Here is an 18,403-nt window from a genome sequence, read left to right on the forward strand (position 1 = left end):
GTTCAAGGAAAAGTGAACTATCATCCATTTTAGATGACGTTTGCATTTTAGCCATTTACATGAGGTGTCACTCTCTTCCAAAGCAGTTCAAAAAGAGAGGAGAGAAATACATCGCGATACCTGACACATTTACAGAGCTGCAATCAGGCATGAGTTAAGTATTATTAGTAGTAGTAATAGTAAGATCAGACCATTTCAGAGTTTTTCGTCTTGATTGAAAGGGCCAGTGTGTTTTAGAGGTTAATCTGTTTAGGGAATGTAATGTTCAATATTATCTCATAAATATGTTTTCATTTGAGTATAATCACCTGAAACTGAGAATACATTATATTGCCTTTATAATGCAGCCTTCAAATCTACATAGGGAAGGTCTATAGTGTGTTTTACGTTACCTGAAGGCCACCATAGTTCTGTCCAATCAAACTCCAGTAACTGCAGCCATTGTCTACATTTCATGGCTTTTTTCATGGCATTATTTTTAGCATGGCCTCTCGGCAAGTTAAAGGTCGTGAACGTGTTTAATTCGGCTGCTTGTTACCGATGTCTTTTAAAAGAAGGGATGAGTGAAGGGCTATTCAGTTAGATGCAATCTACAATCGCAATTCTTGATGTTGCTAAATCCTAAAATATGATAACATTAGCCCAGTTTAAGTATCCTCTTTTTGGCCTTTTTAGCCTATATTTGCAACCATGAGTGCATTATTTGGGTACCATTCACAGTCTACATTGCAACTAATGTATTTTCTTTTAATCTCACTGGGAAATGTTTTAATATATATAGAAGTAACAGCATTGCTAAAAAAAAATGGCATACATTCACATTGTAAAGACCATTGTCGATTGTTCCATTTAAGAACGCAACCTGTAATTTCATACCAATTATATTCTTACTTCGACACACACAAAATAAACATTCCCAGGAATTACCCAAGCCCCGTGTGGCTGTGAAAAACCGGGGAGCGGTAAACTGAGCAGGTTTGGGAGGTAGCTAGAGATCCCTGTACTTTACTCATGCTTGTGAACTTCTTCTCAGGGATTAGGGGGTAAACACACGGGTCTGAGAGAAATATCTCCCTCTACCTTCAGCCCCTAACCACATGAAGTGACTGTTGACTCAATGTTGGCACACGGAAAAAAGCATTGTGGCAGAGAGGATAGGGCTGAATCCAAATCTGTGAGTTCTGTCAGGCCCGCCGAGTCATGAGGAGTATTATTGCACCTTTTCTAGAAATTTATAAATGATTTTTTACATTTATGACAATATTGATTCTTTTGCACCATTGTTTATTTATATTTTTATAAAATTATTGCACTGTTCCTTATTAAGTTGCATTGTTGGAGGAGCCGGGAATTTTTATTTAAATAAAGATTTATTAATATCTAAAAAACATCTGACGTTTTAATCCTGCCATTAGAGAATCAAGATAGAAATCTACCTGTAATTCAAACATTGGACATTGTTTTGACTATAAATGCCATTTTTCGAGCAAATCCTTTACGACAGATCCAAAAGAGCTAAAATAAGGCAAACTACAGTAACAACCTCGATGTATGACTCCTTCCCACGCATACTAGTGCGTTCTCAGTGGCCAATGAGGCAGAGTTCAAATAAAGGAGTGCCATGATAGCACCCTACAGGTAATCTCTCAATTACTACTTTACTGCTGCTGTCAGACAATACACAACAAAAGCTTAGAGCTGTCACGCATACAGCCCTTATGTGTGTGTGCTTATGTGTCTCTCTGCTGATAGCCATGTGTGGTCTGTTTAATCCTATTCTTTGTTGTCTATTTCTGTTGCAACTTAACTATAAAACACTGACACAATATGAATGACAAGTTTCAAAATAGGAAACACATGGCGTTGCACACAGTCACTATCAGGGTTCGGAGGGTTTATATTACCATAAGGCCTCTAAAGAGCGGGACTGTAGACATTTATAGTGTAATTATTATGAGTGCCAACAACTGTATTATTTTTGTATAGGATTTCAGGAAATAAGTAGCCTATATGTCTCAAACTATTTGTATTTGTGTCTTGCATACGTTTGCTGTTAGTACTTCTGCATGAATTGTATTTGAAACAGTGCACACATAGACTACTCTAAAACATCAGTAGTGCACATTTAAAAACTTGAAAGTTTAAACCCTTTAAACTCTTTTAATGCCCTCCATGATGTCAAAAGGAGTTGTTGGAGTTAAAATGGGCCTGCCTTTGATGACAATACCTTACTGTGTCAGATGTGTTCCTGCACAGTATATTTATCAAGCGGAAAATGATTCCCCCCTCCGAAACACTAAGCACTGTTTTGTGCTGTCCTCAAGTGAAGCTGGGTGTATTCCTCTGACACAGGAGCTAAAGCTAACCGTGTCAGAGAAAGACCGGGGATGTCACAGGCGATGCTTGGCATTAGCCGTATAATGGCCAGGATTTGCTGATAAAGCAGGGGCCTCACATTGGCAGTCTTTAGTGACTTAAGTGGGTCGCTCTTCCATAGCCGCTGGGGCCTTACAGTATATCCATCCCTCTATCTCTCGGCCTAACTGGCTGTGTCTCTTTCAGATGTGCTTTCCCCTTCAGCTTATTTCTCTGAGATGTTAATACAGAAGGTTTTCTAACTGAGTCATGTGATTTCAGCAGCCATTCCACACAACAGTTTACCCCTGTAATGAGCTTAGAAAACATATCTGCCTAATTGAAATGTGCTATCAGTTATACAATAGGATCTTTTTACAGCAGACATTTGACCTGTCATGTCAGATGAATTCAACAACCCAGTAAAGCATGAGAGTGTAGCAGGGGGCCGGCATGCACAATACAAGGATGCTAAAAGTAGAGCCCCTAGATCTGATTCAGCCAGCATCATTTTTTTTATTTACACTGGTTATTTTGCTGAGAAGACGTCTCAAAAGTCATTGTTTCTTGTGCGGAGACAACTCTATTTATATATGTTCTAAAATAAGTAATATACAACTGTACATATAGACAAATACAAATCATAATAATAACTCATTGGGTATACAAATAGTATGATTTGTAGTTTGGATACACTGCATGTATTTCTCATTAAATGAATTACCAGTTGAATCAGTGCGACCTTATTTCCCCTTAAAGATGTGCGTCCATGGGTGTATTATATTTTTGATTTGCTTTTAACAAAAAGAAAGCGGGTTTGAAAATAGTTTTGTTCTCCCATTTAATATGCCATCTGTCACACAGGAATACGGTAAATTCTAAGTAAATAAGACGTTTCTTAAAGTCAAGGTGACACCTTTTGAAAAAAAATTCCAGACATGCTTTTATTTATGTGATGACATTTACCTCATCTGACATTTCTGTTATTTGTCAATTATCTCCATGAAGACTCACGCCTTAAAGAGACGTCGCCGTGAAGTGACATGACAGCAAGAGGGAAAACAAATGAACCCAGAAATACAAATGTAACTATGATTTCAATTTGCAAATGTTAGCTGTCTCTATTTATGTTTAACGCTATGCTACTTATAACACATTTCCTATCAAGAAGATATCTGCAGAAAAGTTACACAAATACAAAATATAAGATTGACTGTTAAGACTTTTAGAAATGTATAGCATATCCTCCATGTTGCAAAAAGCTGAGACAATTACAGAGGTTTTAAAGTTCAAACACAAAGAGGAAATAAAAGATAAGTCACTTTAGATAGTTTTCCCAAAGATAAGGCAGATATTCAGGCAAAAGGCCCCAAGAAAGCTTTACAAATCTGGAAGCATGTCACACATTTTAAAATGAGGATGTCTAGTCACATAAACACCCGTCACAACACGTCCTCTGTCCGTTGATCTTACTCTCTTATCTTCCTCTACTGCTTTCGTATTCTTGAAAAGTTTCTTTGTGAGGAGGGGGTGTGGTCTAAAGTGCGTCATGTGTGATTGATAGCACGCAGGCAGATGAGACTTACATGAGAGAGAACACAAATTTATTTTTCAGTTTAAATAGAGACGGAAAAGCAGAGGGAACTGCCAAAGGTATTCATTTGATCTGAATGGAACTTCAATAAAACAAATTCCTCCGACAGCTATTTCAGTTCTGCACCGAGAGGCATTCCCCAAACAACCTTTTGTCTTGTGTCCTGACAGCCCACAACTGTTATTCTAGCCCTTCTCCCCATTAAATCAATATATAATATTACCAAGGACGAAATTTGGGAAGCCTGACCACATGAAGCAGATACTTCTCCACGGCTGATGACAGATTCAGCCATTTGTTTTCTGAGACTTTTAGCCCGTCTTACAAGGGTATTTAATTTGGACTATTGCTTCACATTGATATGAGTACCAGGATTCATGTAGCCTATAGCTGACAAATGTGATGGATTCAGAGAGAATTTGTCTTGATGTTACTGCAGATGATGTATAAATAAATAAGTGAATTACATTTAGTATAATTTTGTGCACTTCTGTGGTGTTTCTCTCTTTCGATCAAGTCTTTGATAAATAAGAAAAAAAACAACCTCTGAATGTAATCTGAATGAAAATAAAGTACCTTTTGCATGTAAAAAAGTATTATTCATAAAGTTAGATGAATTTGTGGACACATGGACTTTTACATGCTATGAGACTGCCATCTAGTGGCCAATTTTATCATTTTCTAATTGTCAATATCAATATCAGGGGTGTCAAACTCAAATACAAAGTGGGCCAAAATAAAAATAATCGGTACTAGTCGAGGACCGGACTGGTTCAATGTTTATTGCAAAACTTATTGAAATGAACTTATTGCACATATTAAACCTGGAAATAACAAAGCTTAAATGATTGCCTATACACAACATTAAACATTAAATAATCAGTTGCATTCATTTCTTATGGCTCTATCTGCAGCTTTTCCAGAGTCATTTCTTATGATTAAATTTTTCCGCATGCCCTGTTGTCGCAAGAAATAAAGTGCACGAGGAAACATCCATCAAACTCAGTGTGCTGCTCTGTGATGCTAGTTCAAGCAGATACTTGGCATCTCATCTCGGCTGCAAGTTCATCAATGTTGGGGCTCAGGCTCTGAGCTGAGGAGACCCTCAGGATGGAGTGAAGGTGTCTGTGCAATATACCGGCGGGCCAGATCTAATAGGAATTCGAAATTATCCTGCGGGACGAAATTAAATCCACCACGGGCCTGATTTGGCCCCGGGGCCTTGAGTTTGTCATGTATGTTTTAAGGGAAAGAAGCATTTAGATGTTCACAAAAACACAGCAGAGATAAGCAAAATATAATTACAATGATATTGAATGTTGATTCTTCATCTGTCTGTAATGTTAAACTGTTTCCACTGTGGGTGTAGTCTCCTCTGGCCACAGATTGATTACAGTGCGGATGCTAAAAAAAGAAAAACTATTGTGAGTAATACAAGGAGTCCCAAACACTCTCACTTCCAGAGAAACTTTTAAAACGAGTGGCAGCAAATAAACCAGGTCTTACCCTTTCCATTTTTTCATATGATCAAAGGCCACATTGATTTTCTCCAGTGGGAGTTGGTCGGTGATAAACTCATCCAGCTTCAGCTTCTCATTCATGTAGTCATCCACCAGTTTAGGCACATCTTCCACACTCTTCCAATCTGAAGAAAAGGATACAAACTCATGAACCACTACATAGTGGAAATGAATAAACTCCTAGAAAAGCTCTTTTCCCCCTCTTTTGGATACCTTTTTTGTCAATTATATAATTTACCAGCGTCTCCTTAGTGAACTTGTTGTTGCAGGCTTGAGTGACTCAAGAAGAAAGACTTTACTTTACAACCTGAAACGTAAGATTAACTGAGAGGTATATGGCAATTTAGATGACCGTTTTATTCTTGAAGTCATTATTTGGTCAAAAGTACGTATAAATATTTCACTGGTTATATCTTTGTTTTTCTGATTTATGTAATTACAAATGTAATACTTGGTGATTAGACTAATGATTTTAAGACATCATCTTAGTTCTCTGAAAACTTCTCTTGTGATTGACCTACTACTGTTGTTTGACTATTAATATTCTTACCAATTATGAACACAAATCATTAATTAAAGCCTTAATCAAAACATTAAGACCCAAACAAAACGTTTCAGTTTACATTTGCTAACATCAACTTTGCCCTAGAAATGCGAAAACATTTTATATTTGAGGGTGGACCTTGACTTGTTCAGTCTTCATGTGAACAATGATATTTCATTGTAAGTGTTCACTTATGCTTACATTTCTTTATCATGCCACTAACAAACAATTGTTGATGAAGCATTGGCCATTTTTTTCCTTGAAGTAACAGGCCTTGTAACTTATTTTAAATTCACCTCCAAAATAAGTCCCCTTCAAGGTGCGTCCCATCAGGATCTTTTCAACCTTGATGTTTATTGCCTCAGACTCCGACCATCCGACAATGACACAGGTTCCCCAGGCATCTCTAGTGGACTCGAACGCAGAGTTCTAGGACAACACACAGAAGCCATTGTGTCAAATATTACTCCTTTTAAAATGTATTAACAATAATCAAACTAGGATCAGTGCATCATTTTGACAAACTTCTTATCAAACAATGTGTACATGCTGTATTACCAGTATGTATTGACACAGAGTACTGATTCCCACATGATACCTACTCTACATTTACACCTGTACACCCACCATAACAACTGGACTCCCGACACACTCCAGAGCGTAGTCCACCCCCCGCTTGTTATGTCCAGCAGAACCTCCTGGATGGTCTTGGCATGATCGTTGGGGTTGACACATTCAGTGGCTCCGAACAGTCTGGCTTTCTCAAACCTCTCTGGGTTTACGTCCACGCCAATGATCCTGCTGGCCTTAGCAGCCCATGATGGCCGCCAGTCGGACAGCTCCGAGGCCAAACACGGCACACGAGGAACGTTCCTCAACCTGGATGCACACAATGCGGGAGTCAGTCAACCAAAAGCTGTTTAGGAGACATCTGATGAGACAGCTTCATCATGTTCAGAGATAACTTTCATATAAGGATACATTTTCTTAACACATCGTTTATAACATTTGTATTTATGTTATCTTTAATAGGTCGATTTTAATTTAATGCAATCATGTGTTTAAACCTAAACACATACTGTATGTCAGGTTTGTTTAAATAAACGACTTTTTGAAAGGAAAGATTATTATCAGGCACACACAAATACTTAAACATTATTTAAATTGTATTCACACTTCTACATTGTTTTAGGGTTAGATTTTCCCCTACAATGCTATTGAGCAATCCCAAATGTATGACATATTTAAAGTAGTTGATAATTTCCTATATGTTGTGTTTAGGTCGATGTTATACACATCATAATCTTTACCATACCTTTTCAGTCTCTTTCTTATGGTTTTTTTTCATCCTTTTTGTCTATTAGATCTAGTATATAGGGGCTTTTGAATTATGTTCAACCCACTATGCTATGAAGTATACTTCAAATGTGGTGCCAATGTTATCTACTGACATCTAGTGGGGAAAATAATTAACTGCAGCCATGCTGTGTACCATTAATCAAACTGGAGAAACACCTGAGTAATGTCACATACAAAACACAGCTTAAATGTTTTTCTTCTTAATGGATTTGCTGTGGCATGTCCATAAATAATCTTTGTATCTGCATCCCTCTTGTTCACACTACAGGTAGGGTTCCTCACACAACAACCACGGGATGGTATCAGAGCTGGCAAGCATTCACATTATACTTTGAATGCATCTATCAGGCAGATGTGGATCCTCTTACCTTGGCTGCTTTAACCGCAGCACCATAACCGGTAGAGACGCCACACCCTAGTAGACACACTTTGTCAAGCGGTGCATCACTTCTTATCTTTGCTAGTGAGGTATCTGGGACCACAGTGTACTGGGAGAAAGAGCTGACTCCAAGGAACTGGTACACCTGCTGGCCCTTGTAAGATATCCTGCTAGTGCCATCAGCCATTACACCCGCTTGTGTATTTGCCCTAAAAACCACCAAAAGGAAAACAATGAGTATTAAAACACTATAAACACAAGAAACGTGTGTGTGTGTGTGTGTGTGTGTGTGTGTGTGTGTGTGTGTGTGTGTGTGTGTGTGTGTGTGTGTGTGTGTGTGTGTGTGTGTGTGTGTGTGTGTGTGTGTGTGTGTGTGTGTGTGTGTGTGTGTGTGTAAATGTATTCATGATCACCAGTTCTTCCTGCACCGATTGGTTTTGGGACTCAGACATCGTTCACATTCCCCACACTGTGGCAGAAAAAGAGGAATAACTTTGTCCCCTGTGAAAACAAAAAAGTACTTAAGTCAGAGTTAACTGTCTTGTCATGTCCCTATTCTGCTTCTTTGTGTGAGCTGTAAGATTCACCTTGTGAGAATTTTGTGACTTCAGGGCCAACGCTCTCCACTATTCCCGCTGCTTCATGGCCGAGAACCAATGGGAACTGTCTGAACTGTCCAGTCAGGTATTCCTGGTCTGTGTGGCACACGCCTGAGGCAATAATCTGCACAAACAATTCATTTGACTCAATTTGAGGAAGTATATGTTGTTGCTGCCCAATTTCCATTACAACACGGAACTAACCAAGACAGAGGAAGTCAGCTGTTTTCAAATATTTCCTGTGTGGTTCAATTTGTCACTGAGGGAAATTCAACATTATCACATGTATCCATGTTTATTATTTAATTCTTATATAATTTAACACATTCTACTACCAATGATTCCCACTCATCCATTTTCACCTGTTAACACCTGAGTGTTTGCTCTAAGTACCTCCATTTAAAACCACATTTTGAGACATGTTTTCTTGCATTACAGACAACTTTGGGGTGATCTGCTGACCTTGATGCGGACTTCATGCACTTTAGGTGGGGCCACCTCCACATCCTCAATGGTGAGAGGCTTCCCAGGCTCCCATGCAACAGCTGCTTTGCACCTGATGACCTAAAAGAGAAAGTGAATGTGTTGTTTATATTTGTCTCTATTACCGTCTCCAATGAATGCAGACTTGACATGTGAATCTTTTATTATTTTTTTTAGCTGGGCGTGGTTCGTTGTTTTTGTAATGACTGTGTCCCTGTTAACACACCATAGTAACCTACGCAAGAAACACAATGTTCGCTTCATAGCAATCAACTCAGTTTATACTACTTAGATATGAGATACAGCAGGCTAGTTTTATTTCTTACCCCTGTTGTTGACATAGTTGGATGATGTTATTCACTAATTAAATGCCTGAACAAAGAAGAATAAACAATATTAGGAATATAGACACATGCGTACATCAACAAGCCTCACAGAAATAACTTTGTGCCATAATTTACAAAGCGTATATAAAGTTAACTTACACTGACCGAGTCTCTGTTTGTTTCGAAGAGACAGTTTAACATATGCCCTGCTGCCGGTCCTGCGCCTTTAATAAATGTGCGGTAGAGAAGCGACTTTACGATAGTTCCCGACACTGGTGAAAACGTTTACGGCAGCCCTTGGCCACACGTGTTGTCATCGCATGGGAGTCCCTCGGAGTAAATAGCTGCAGTTAACCGTTCGCATTTGTGAGTAATCTGCTTTAATTGTGTGTAGACAGTGTTACAGACTTTTCAACGTTTATATGTTGAAACTAAACTAATATAGCTTAGTTTGTGGTGAAATGCAGCTGAATTGTGTAGTTTAAAGACAGAATTGGGTTAGCATGTTAGCTAAACGTTTGCCTTGCTGCTGGATCCACGATGTTAGCTCGTTGAATGCATTGCATTCACGGCACATTGTTTAGCTTCGGTTGGTCAATGCTCACTTTAAACAACCACAGGTTTTTGTTTTGTTTGAACTAATTCCTTTTTATTTTTCGTGTTTATCACTTAGGATTTGAAGAAACATGTCTTTCAGAGGAGGTGGTGGACGAGGAGGCAGAGGTGGTGGAGGATTTAGCCGAGGTGGAGGAGGTGGATATGGAGGAGGCGGAGGAGGAGGCCGAGGAGGTGGATTTCGAGGAGGAAGAGGAGGTGGATTCGGACGTGGTGGTGGTGGCGGCGGCAGAGGTGGTTTTAATGACTACGGACCTCCAGAATATGTTGTTGGTAAGATCATAAAAGCAGTACTTCTGTTAAAATGTTGCAAAAGCTGCCAGCATGCTAGAGGTGGGCCCAGCTCCAATGTTCATCCGTAGCACTAAACACTGAGATGAGAATATCAGAAGAAATGTAACACAAACAATTTGCTTCACGTTGTTAAAAACATTTTTGTATCCTTGCATGTCTACCACTAGGGCAATTATTAGAAAGACACATATGTAGTAATGAGTGTGTATACTTAAAAGCTATTAAGCTTGAACAAAAATGTGTTGTGTTTTTGTAGTTTCTCTTTTATTGCTCACACTCATCCAAACGACAATTAATGTTTGGGTATTCAGAAGTATGCTGGATTGTAAAACTGTGGAAATCTTTTATTAATGGCGAATAAAGTCAGCATGGGGATGTATATTGGAAATGGGTCTTTTTTGTGATGTCAGAACACCGTATACCTAACTAACATGTTAATTGTATTTCCACTCTGCAGCTGTGGGAGAGTTTGTGCATCCTTGTGAAGATGACCTTGTGGTTAAGTGTACAACAGAGGAGAACAAAGTTCCCTACTTCAACGCCCCAGTTTACTTGGAAAACAAAGAGCAGATCGGGAAGGTGGATGAGATATTCGGCCAACTCCGCGACTTTGTATCCTTTCTGTTTTAGTCTTGGGTGTGTGGTGAAATAAAGTACAGGTCAACTTCTGGGAATTATATACAAATGTTAAACAAATCTTGTTAAATCCTTAACCAAATATTGCAGTATTTTTCCGTCAAACTTTCGGACAACATGAAGGCAACTTCCTTCAAGAAAATGCAGAAGGTATAAAGACATTGATTTTCATACTTAACAGATTTTCCAATCCTCTATATTACACTTTATCAACACCATGTCTCTTTTAGTTTTATATAGATCCAATGAAGCTCCTCCCGCTGCAGAGATTCCTCCCCAGGCCGCCAGGAGAGAAGGGTCCGCCCAGAGGAGGCCGAGGGGGTAGAGGTGGAGGTCGTGGAGGTGAAGCATCCAAACTTTCTCATATTAAATATTCCTGTCCGTGTCCTAATCTGTAGTTCATGATCCTAAAGAAGAGGTTTCTTCCCCAGTTATTGTGACTTTTAGAGCATGGCTTGTATGCATAGCTTTATTAATTCCATTTTTGTTTCAGGTGGTTTCCGAGGTGGACGTGGTGGAAGCTTCGGAGGTGGACGTGGTGGAAGCTTCGGAGGTGGACGTGGTGGAGGCTTTCGAGGCGACCGTGGTGGTGGAGGAGGCTTCAGAGGAAGAGGAGGCGGAGGAGGACGTGGATTCAGAGGTTTGCTCTTTTTCAATGTTCTGCAAACTTAAATGTTTTTTTTCTGGTGTGAAAGGTAAACATTTTTCTGTATTCGTTCACTTTCAGGCTCAAGATGATCTGACGGTGATGGTCTGGTGTCATCCATGTTTTGTGCTACACAAGCATGAAGGCTGCGTCTATGCCAGTGCCTTGGCTGTTGGACTCCGAATATGGACATTGCCTCTGTTTGTAGAACTTGAATGGATTATCCCTTTTTTCTTTGTTTCATTTTTTACTAGTTTTGAATATGTGATGGATTCTTTTTTGTAAAGGTTCATATGTATGCGTGTGTCAAATATAATGAGGACCTTTTTAGCCTTCACGGAGAGTTAAGGGGCTCCTTTATGTACAGGCTTATCATTATTCTGATACTTTCCAAGTGTTTGGCAATGATATGTTTGTACTTTGGATCTCTTGAAGTCTTTGTCAATCACAAACCTCAATGTATTATTTCCTCCAATGTGTGGGAAATCTTATATGCTGTTGGTTGAAGACATTTTAATACCCATAATTTGTATAATCTTAAACAGAATGTTGTCACATTTTTGTTAAAGGCCTTCATTAAAAAAAAAAACTAACTGTCCTTTTATTTATTCTCAGACCTTTGATCAGAATGCCAAGTGTCCTCACACGTTTCCTAAGTTAAAGAATATTCTAAAGTCTACCTCCATTATAAAATGTTTTGCTTATTGTTGATTCACTCATGTGTTTGAGCATTACTGTGCAGAACTCTGCACTGACTCCATCAGGTTACACACATAGTTTGGATTCCACGACAGAACCAAGTGGAAACTTGAAACCTGCAATGCACATAGTATCAAATAGTATCTGATGCTCATGGATTTTAATCATTTAATTAAGAAATACATGGGTGTATAAGTAATTAGTTTGTGTAATAAGTATGTTCTATAAACTGGCTGTTGGGGCTTTTTAGGAACTTCCATATTGTGAAATGATAGTAACTCTAGAATTAGCAAACGTATGCAGATTATACCTATTTTTATACACGTAAATATCGTCACAATCCCACATTCAGTAGCATAACATGAAGACCTAACCATTTTCGCGGTTTGCTCAGTTTTCTCCAATGTGTTAAAATGTCTATTTCCAAGGCTTAGGTTGATCTTTCACTTGTCTTGGAGCTGAACGAAAATAAAATACTTTTGTTTGTGGCGCTGACTTACTTGATACACTATGAAATATATAGTTATTTTATTTTTAATTACAAATGGTTGTACAATCGGCCATACCATTTCTATATTTAAGAAAAACAACCCACAAATAGAGATATTTTTTGGAACAGACTTGAGCAGCCAAACATCTCCTGGCTGACGTGCATTTCCTGCGGACTGCGTCATTCTTACGCCGTACATTCTCGTTTCTGATTGGTCCGGAGGTTAACTCCTTTACGGCCGCGCAACGCCCCTCCCTTTTGTGCTGAAGGAACGAACATGGAGACAGCAGGGAAAGTAAGTACTTGTCGCACACAATGTACAATGCACATTTGTAATGCATTATTTCATCACGTATGTGTCGTAACGTTTGCAATAATACACCTATATCATTAAACATAAGGCACTGTTTACTAGCGTGCACCCATTCACGTTTGAATGAGGAAGTACAAAGAAAGAATCTATTATGGTTCTGATCTTTGGTCCGTCATTAGCAACTGGTATGCTCCAATGCCTAGTGTCCAGTGAGATATCTTCCATTCGGACTGGTGAAGGAACCGGGAAAAGTAATTTTGGTGCAACATGAAACTGCGGATCTCTAGATTTGCTTTGCATAAGCCTGGATACAGTTCAAAGTTCACTGTGCGAAAAGTTCCACCTGTCACCCAAACTGTGACACCTCATTTAAACCCAAAGCTACTGTTGGTCAATTACTTTGTACAAGCATTGTTTGGAAACAAAACGAACAAATACACTTGCTTTACCTTCAGGTCATCAAGTGCAAGGCAGCTGTTGCCTGGGAAGCGGGCAAGCCACTCTCCATTGAGGAGGTGGAGGTAGCCCCACCTAAGGCGCATGAAGTTCGCATCAAGGTAAACCATGCTTGGCAATGCAACTGAGACGCTAGCTGCTGTGTTCTTTTCATTCACATGACAAAAAGGAAATAAGAGACCACTGTTTTTAAGACTTGTATGATGTTGATGTTATATAACTTGGGTATGCCTTAACTTATATGGCATGTATTTAAGATAATGCTAATATCAGGCCTAACATATTTGATATCCCCCCCATGTTTAGCAGTTTTGTCCGACATGAAGTTGACCCTGTGTTTCTCAGATCTTCGCCACAGGGGTGTGTCACACAGATGCCTACACTCTGAGCGGCAGTGACCCCGAGGGTCTCTTCCCCGTCATCCTGGGCCACGAGGGCGCTGGAAAAGTCGAGAGCGTTGGTGAGGGTGTGACCAAGTTCAAGCAAGGTATGGAGCTGCATTACAATATGCAATATACATTATTAAAATTGGTTTTGTTTGATTTCTAATTATTTACAATCCTCTTTCACCAAGGGGATACTGTTGTCCCGTTGTATGTGCCTCAGTGTGGTGAATGCAAATTCTGCAAGAACCCCAAGACCAACCTTTGCCAGAAAATAAGGTAATTCTGTCAGACTTATTTATGCAAAAAGGTATTCACTAAAGCACACACATCTGGATGACAAATACTAGGTATTGCACTGAAGAAGATGAAAAAGACAGAAACAAATCAAGTCTGAACACAAGATTTTGACCCAATAAATTAAACAATGTAATACATACATTATCATCGGTGCATTATATTTTGTGTGAGCTCTGTTTTTTTGTAATTATTTATGCAACCTTGAGATGGTTAGCAATCTGTTTCCAGCAATAAAACAGGTGTTGTAAAGTATTTCTTCGTGGCAGAACTTGCAACCGTAAAAGTTGAACTCACAGCCTGAGGTGCCCCACCCCAGGGAAACCAAATCAAAGCTCAGTCATCATTAGTTGGAGCCTCCGCCTGCCCTGCATTAAAGTACAGAACCATTGGGTTTCACCATGCGTACATGAAAATAAATCCTATTTTCCCCGTGCTCTCACCCTGCAGAGTCACCCAGGGCCAGGGCCTGCTTCCTGATGGCACCTCACGCTTCACTTGCAAGGGAAAGCAAGTGTTTCACTTCATGGGGACCAGCACCTTCTCGGAGTACACTGTGGTGGCCGACATCTCTCTGGCCAAGGTGAACGACAAGGCTCCCATGGATAGAGTGTGCCTTCTTGGATGTGGCATTTCTACAGGTTACGGTGCTGCTCTCAACACTGCCAAGGTGGGTATCACAGGTGCTAGGCCATTAGACTGCCTTCTGATAACTGAAAAACAATGTTTTGGCCAAAGGCTATGATGAAAAGAGCTTAACATGTTGTCAGTGTGTGTATGTGTCACTCTGAAATAGGGCACTTTATGAATCATGCTGATTTAATGTGAAGCAAATCCTTTTTGCCTATAGTGTCTGTTGCCCTCTTTTTTTTGTTTAACCATATTTTCGTGTTGACCCCAAAGAGAACTCTAATATTTGTATAACTAAATGTGACAAGGCTACAAGTATGCACACAACTTTAAAGTTCACTCATACATTACATTTGATACATGCAAAGTTATTCAGTGAATTCTCACATTGCTATTCTCCCTCATGCACTCTCAGGTTGAGCCTGGCTCCACGTGTGCTGTATTTGGCCTCGGAGCTGTCGGCCTGGCTGTTATTATGGGCTGTAAGGTCGCTGGGGCAACCAGGATCATTGGTGTGGACATCAACCCTTCAAAGTTTGAGAAAGCCAAGGAGTTTGGAGCCACTGAGTTTGTGAACCCCAAGGACAGCAGCAAGCCCGTCCAGGAGGTGTTGGTGGAGATGACCGACGGGGGGGTGGACTATTCTTTCGAGTGCATTGGAAATGTGCAAATCATGGTGAGACACTTAGTTTTAAGTGTAGTAACAAATAGCAATAAGCAACATTAACATCCGATCACCTGTTTTACCATCCTTGTTGTTTGATAGATATTAGAGCCAGTGCAGATTTACATAGTGTGCATTCAATGGATGGCACAAGCAGAATATAAAACGGTTTTCATGGATGGCAATTCATAGAAATCCTAAATAATGTCATTTTATTATTTTCAGAGGGCTGCTCTGGAGGCATGCCACAAAGGATGGGGTGAGAGTATCATCATTGGTGTTGCCGGGGCTGGACAGGAGATTTCAACCAGACCCTTCCAGCTGGTGACCGGCCGAGTGTGGAAGGGCACTGCCTTTGGAGGTGACCTATTGTGTTAAATAATGACTTGTTATAATGAGCATTAGTCTGTTCGCAGTTCCAACGTAATGCAAGTCCAAAGGTTTACATTGTACTGGGCCCAATGCAGGAAGCAGTAAACAAACACATTTCCTCTTATATTTATTACTATCCATAATTGTTGTTATTTGTAAGTCTAATTTAATGTAAGAGAACATTTGACCAGTGGTCAAGACACACTATCCAAGAAAATGCATGTTGTCCAACACGAGCAAACATAAGGTTTGATTTGAGAAACATTAAAATAATGCATGATAAACATTTCGTAAATGTTATGTTTTATGGTAATTATAATGATTGGTTTATCAAGTTTGTCTGCTGCAGAAATACTGTAAATGCTTTGATCCTTATTAACAATATAAAACCCTTGGATTATAACTTTGCATACTCTGCTTTTGAATGGCTTACATACGGCTCTTAGATTTCTGTCTGTTATTGCCCCAGCTGCTTACGTGACTCTTCTTACAGCCTTTAAGTGGCATCTCTCCTAGCGTGGGGTGTAGCAGAGTATCTGCACATGGCGCGACAGCTGTCCTTTTATAGTTTTTAGGGGACTTAACCTATGCTAATTTGGCATTCAATCAGCCACATGCCTCCAGTTTACGAAATGTAAATGAGGTTCCTTCTGCACACCTGGGAGAGAGCAGATTTCGATAGTTAATAACATTTGGTTCTTCTGGAGCAGAGGTTGCGCTAGACTTTTTCGCTGCCTGTCATTTTGACGGACAGGATCGTAAAATTACCCGTCAGCCTTTACACAACTCTGACGGGGGGGAAGCATGCTCGTGAACTGTCAACGGGGGGGGGGGAGAACAGTTCACATGCGCCGTGTTATGCATGGCTGCTGCACCTCGCGGGGGCGTGCACAGCGTAAAGCCAAAACTCACAGACATTTCAATGATTTATACGGCACAGTTAGGTTTGGAAACGGTGCAATTTCCTTTTTGAAGGGCATGCATAACACCGGAGCCTCGCTGCGGGGAAACTTTGGCGCTGTTCCGAGTTTGTTCTAATCTGTCAAAATGATGGACTGCTTTCAGATTTGTCCGTCATTGTTAAAAAAAATCCGTCATAGGCGGAAAATATTCGGTTAACGCGACCTCTGATCTGGAGTTGAATTCTTAACACTGCTGCATTATTCTTCCACCCTTTTTGCTTTTAAACTGTCAGGCCGTGTTTCCTCATCTTTGTGTTCTGCTATATTCAAACAAGTTCTTTGGGGTATTCTCTTTTATTTTTCTCTTCCCTGTGAGAGTGAGCTCTCGCCCAATTATTTAATTCTGTGAGCTGTGCCATCAGTTCATCAATCTCCTGCCGCCTCTCCTTGCTGTCTTGCCTGATCAGCTTTAAACGTGGCCTTAGCTTACAGCTGGTCAAATGAATCCTTCAGGATCCCATGCTGCTCTCGAAGCTGATCCCACTCCAGTTTGGTGACTTCTTTGCACTCTTCAAAAGGCCTGAAGGATGCTTTGAGGTTGGACTGTCTCTGAAGCTTTTAGATTATACCTGCCAAGACGGTATCTACAGGAACAGGGTTTGAAGAAACTGCTGGAGTCTTTCTGTCTCCATGGATGGTCCCTACCTGCTCAGAAGCAACTTCGACTTAGCTTAGCTTTCACCAATTATCAAGAGAAAAAGTTGACAGTTCTTGTCTTTCTAAGGCTTAACTTCTCAGCTGTATATTCAGTCCTCTTTTGGTGACGTTTAATCTCCTCTCTCCAGATATGTATCTCTTCTTTCAGCTGTTCGATCAGAGTTTGCAATCCTTGCCAGGCAGTTTAAAAGTTAGATATTTTATTTCGGTTAAAATTGCTTTGCCCAGGGCCTTTTGGTTCAACATTATTTGTATGCAGTGTAATTTTGCCTAAAGGAAATGTTGAGTTATTAAACTAATTTGAATATTTACCCCCAGGATGGAAGAGTGTGGAGAGCGTTCCTAAACTGGTGGATGACTACATGAATAAAAAGCTGAAGGTGGATGAGTTTGTGACCCATACCCTGCCCTTTGAGAAGATCAATGAGGGATTTGACCTCATGCATGCTGGGAAGAGGTGAGTGAAGTTCAATCATGCAGTCATTTTTCTGCTGTTGTGTTTCATTAAATACCCTAACCTTATTGTGTTGTGTTTTCTCATTCCAGTATCCGCACAGTGCTGACCTTCTGAAGTGCCTAAAACATATAGACAACCTTCACATTGGCCTTTAAACAATCTCATTGCATAGTTGCAGCACTTGATGTCTTTTGCACTTTTCAGTATTAGAATGTCATTTTTAGTAACAGCATGATGATGTTTGAAACAAAATGGTTATTAAACATTTTTTGAAAAATAATCATAGGTTTCTTTTGTCTTTTCTTGCTCATTTTTCTAAAGCCATGTGACTGCATCTCTTAGAAGGAACATTAAACAATGGGTCTCTTTCAGCTTCTTTTAGTCACTCAATAGTTGAAAGTATGAACGACATTAATCTTATCCTCGTTACAGTACCACATTCATACTCAATGCAACCTGGCCAGACACTAAATATTGCATTAGAACATTTAATATGATCATGTTTAACATAATGTAACATTTAAAAAAGAACAAATAATTGAGTTAACATATTTTAAATGAATGTGGAAGTAGGGTATATTTTGTATTGACTCTTGGTAAAGTCTCTGTCTGAGATAGCATAACACAGGCTGATAGCATCACAGGCTTCATCCTGAATAAAATATTTGTAGTA

General features: G+C 39.7%; 2 protein-coding genes and 1 pseudogene across 2 annotated transcripts; 2 read left to right on the plus strand and 1 right to left on the minus strand.

The window, feature by feature from the left end:
• Positions 1–4,710: 4,710 nt before the first annotated feature.
• Positions 4,711–9,381, minus strand: LOC117453569 (alcohol dehydrogenase class-3-like; annotated as a pseudogene).
• A 47-nt stretch (positions 9,382–9,428) lies between these two features.
• Positions 9,429–11,944, plus strand: gar1 (GAR1 homolog, ribonucleoprotein). Its single transcript, XM_034092422.2, has 7 exons — positions 9,429–9,525; positions 9,833–10,047; positions 10,526–10,680; positions 10,795–10,854; positions 10,935–11,046; positions 11,198–11,344; positions 11,432–11,944. Exons 2-7 carry the CDS (start codon positions 9,846–9,848, stop codon positions 11,440–11,442), a joined length of 687 nt encoding a protein of 228 aa, XP_033948313.1. The 5' UTR covers positions 9,429–9,525; positions 9,833–9,845; the 3' UTR covers positions 11,443–11,944.
• Positions 11,945–12,770: 826 nt separating this feature from the next.
• Positions 12,771–18,010, plus strand: adh5 (alcohol dehydrogenase 5). The gene is made up of 9 exons (XM_034092421.1): positions 12,771–12,834; positions 13,308–13,409; positions 13,654–13,795; positions 13,883–13,970; positions 14,439–14,658; positions 15,034–15,294; positions 15,508–15,643; positions 17,592–17,730; positions 17,820–18,010. Exons 1-9 carry the CDS (start codon positions 12,817–12,819, stop codon positions 17,842–17,844), a joined length of 1,131 nt encoding a protein of 376 aa, XP_033948312.1. The 5' UTR covers positions 12,771–12,816; the 3' UTR covers positions 17,845–18,010.
• Positions 18,011–18,403: the final 393 nt, after the last annotated feature.

Source organism: Pseudochaenichthys georgianus, chromosome 10 (assembly GCF_902827115.2).
Source record: "Pseudochaenichthys georgianus chromosome 10, fPseGeo1.2, whole genome shotgun sequence".
Lineage (NCBI taxonomy): Eukaryota > Metazoa > Chordata > Actinopteri > Perciformes > Channichthyidae > Pseudochaenichthys > Pseudochaenichthys georgianus.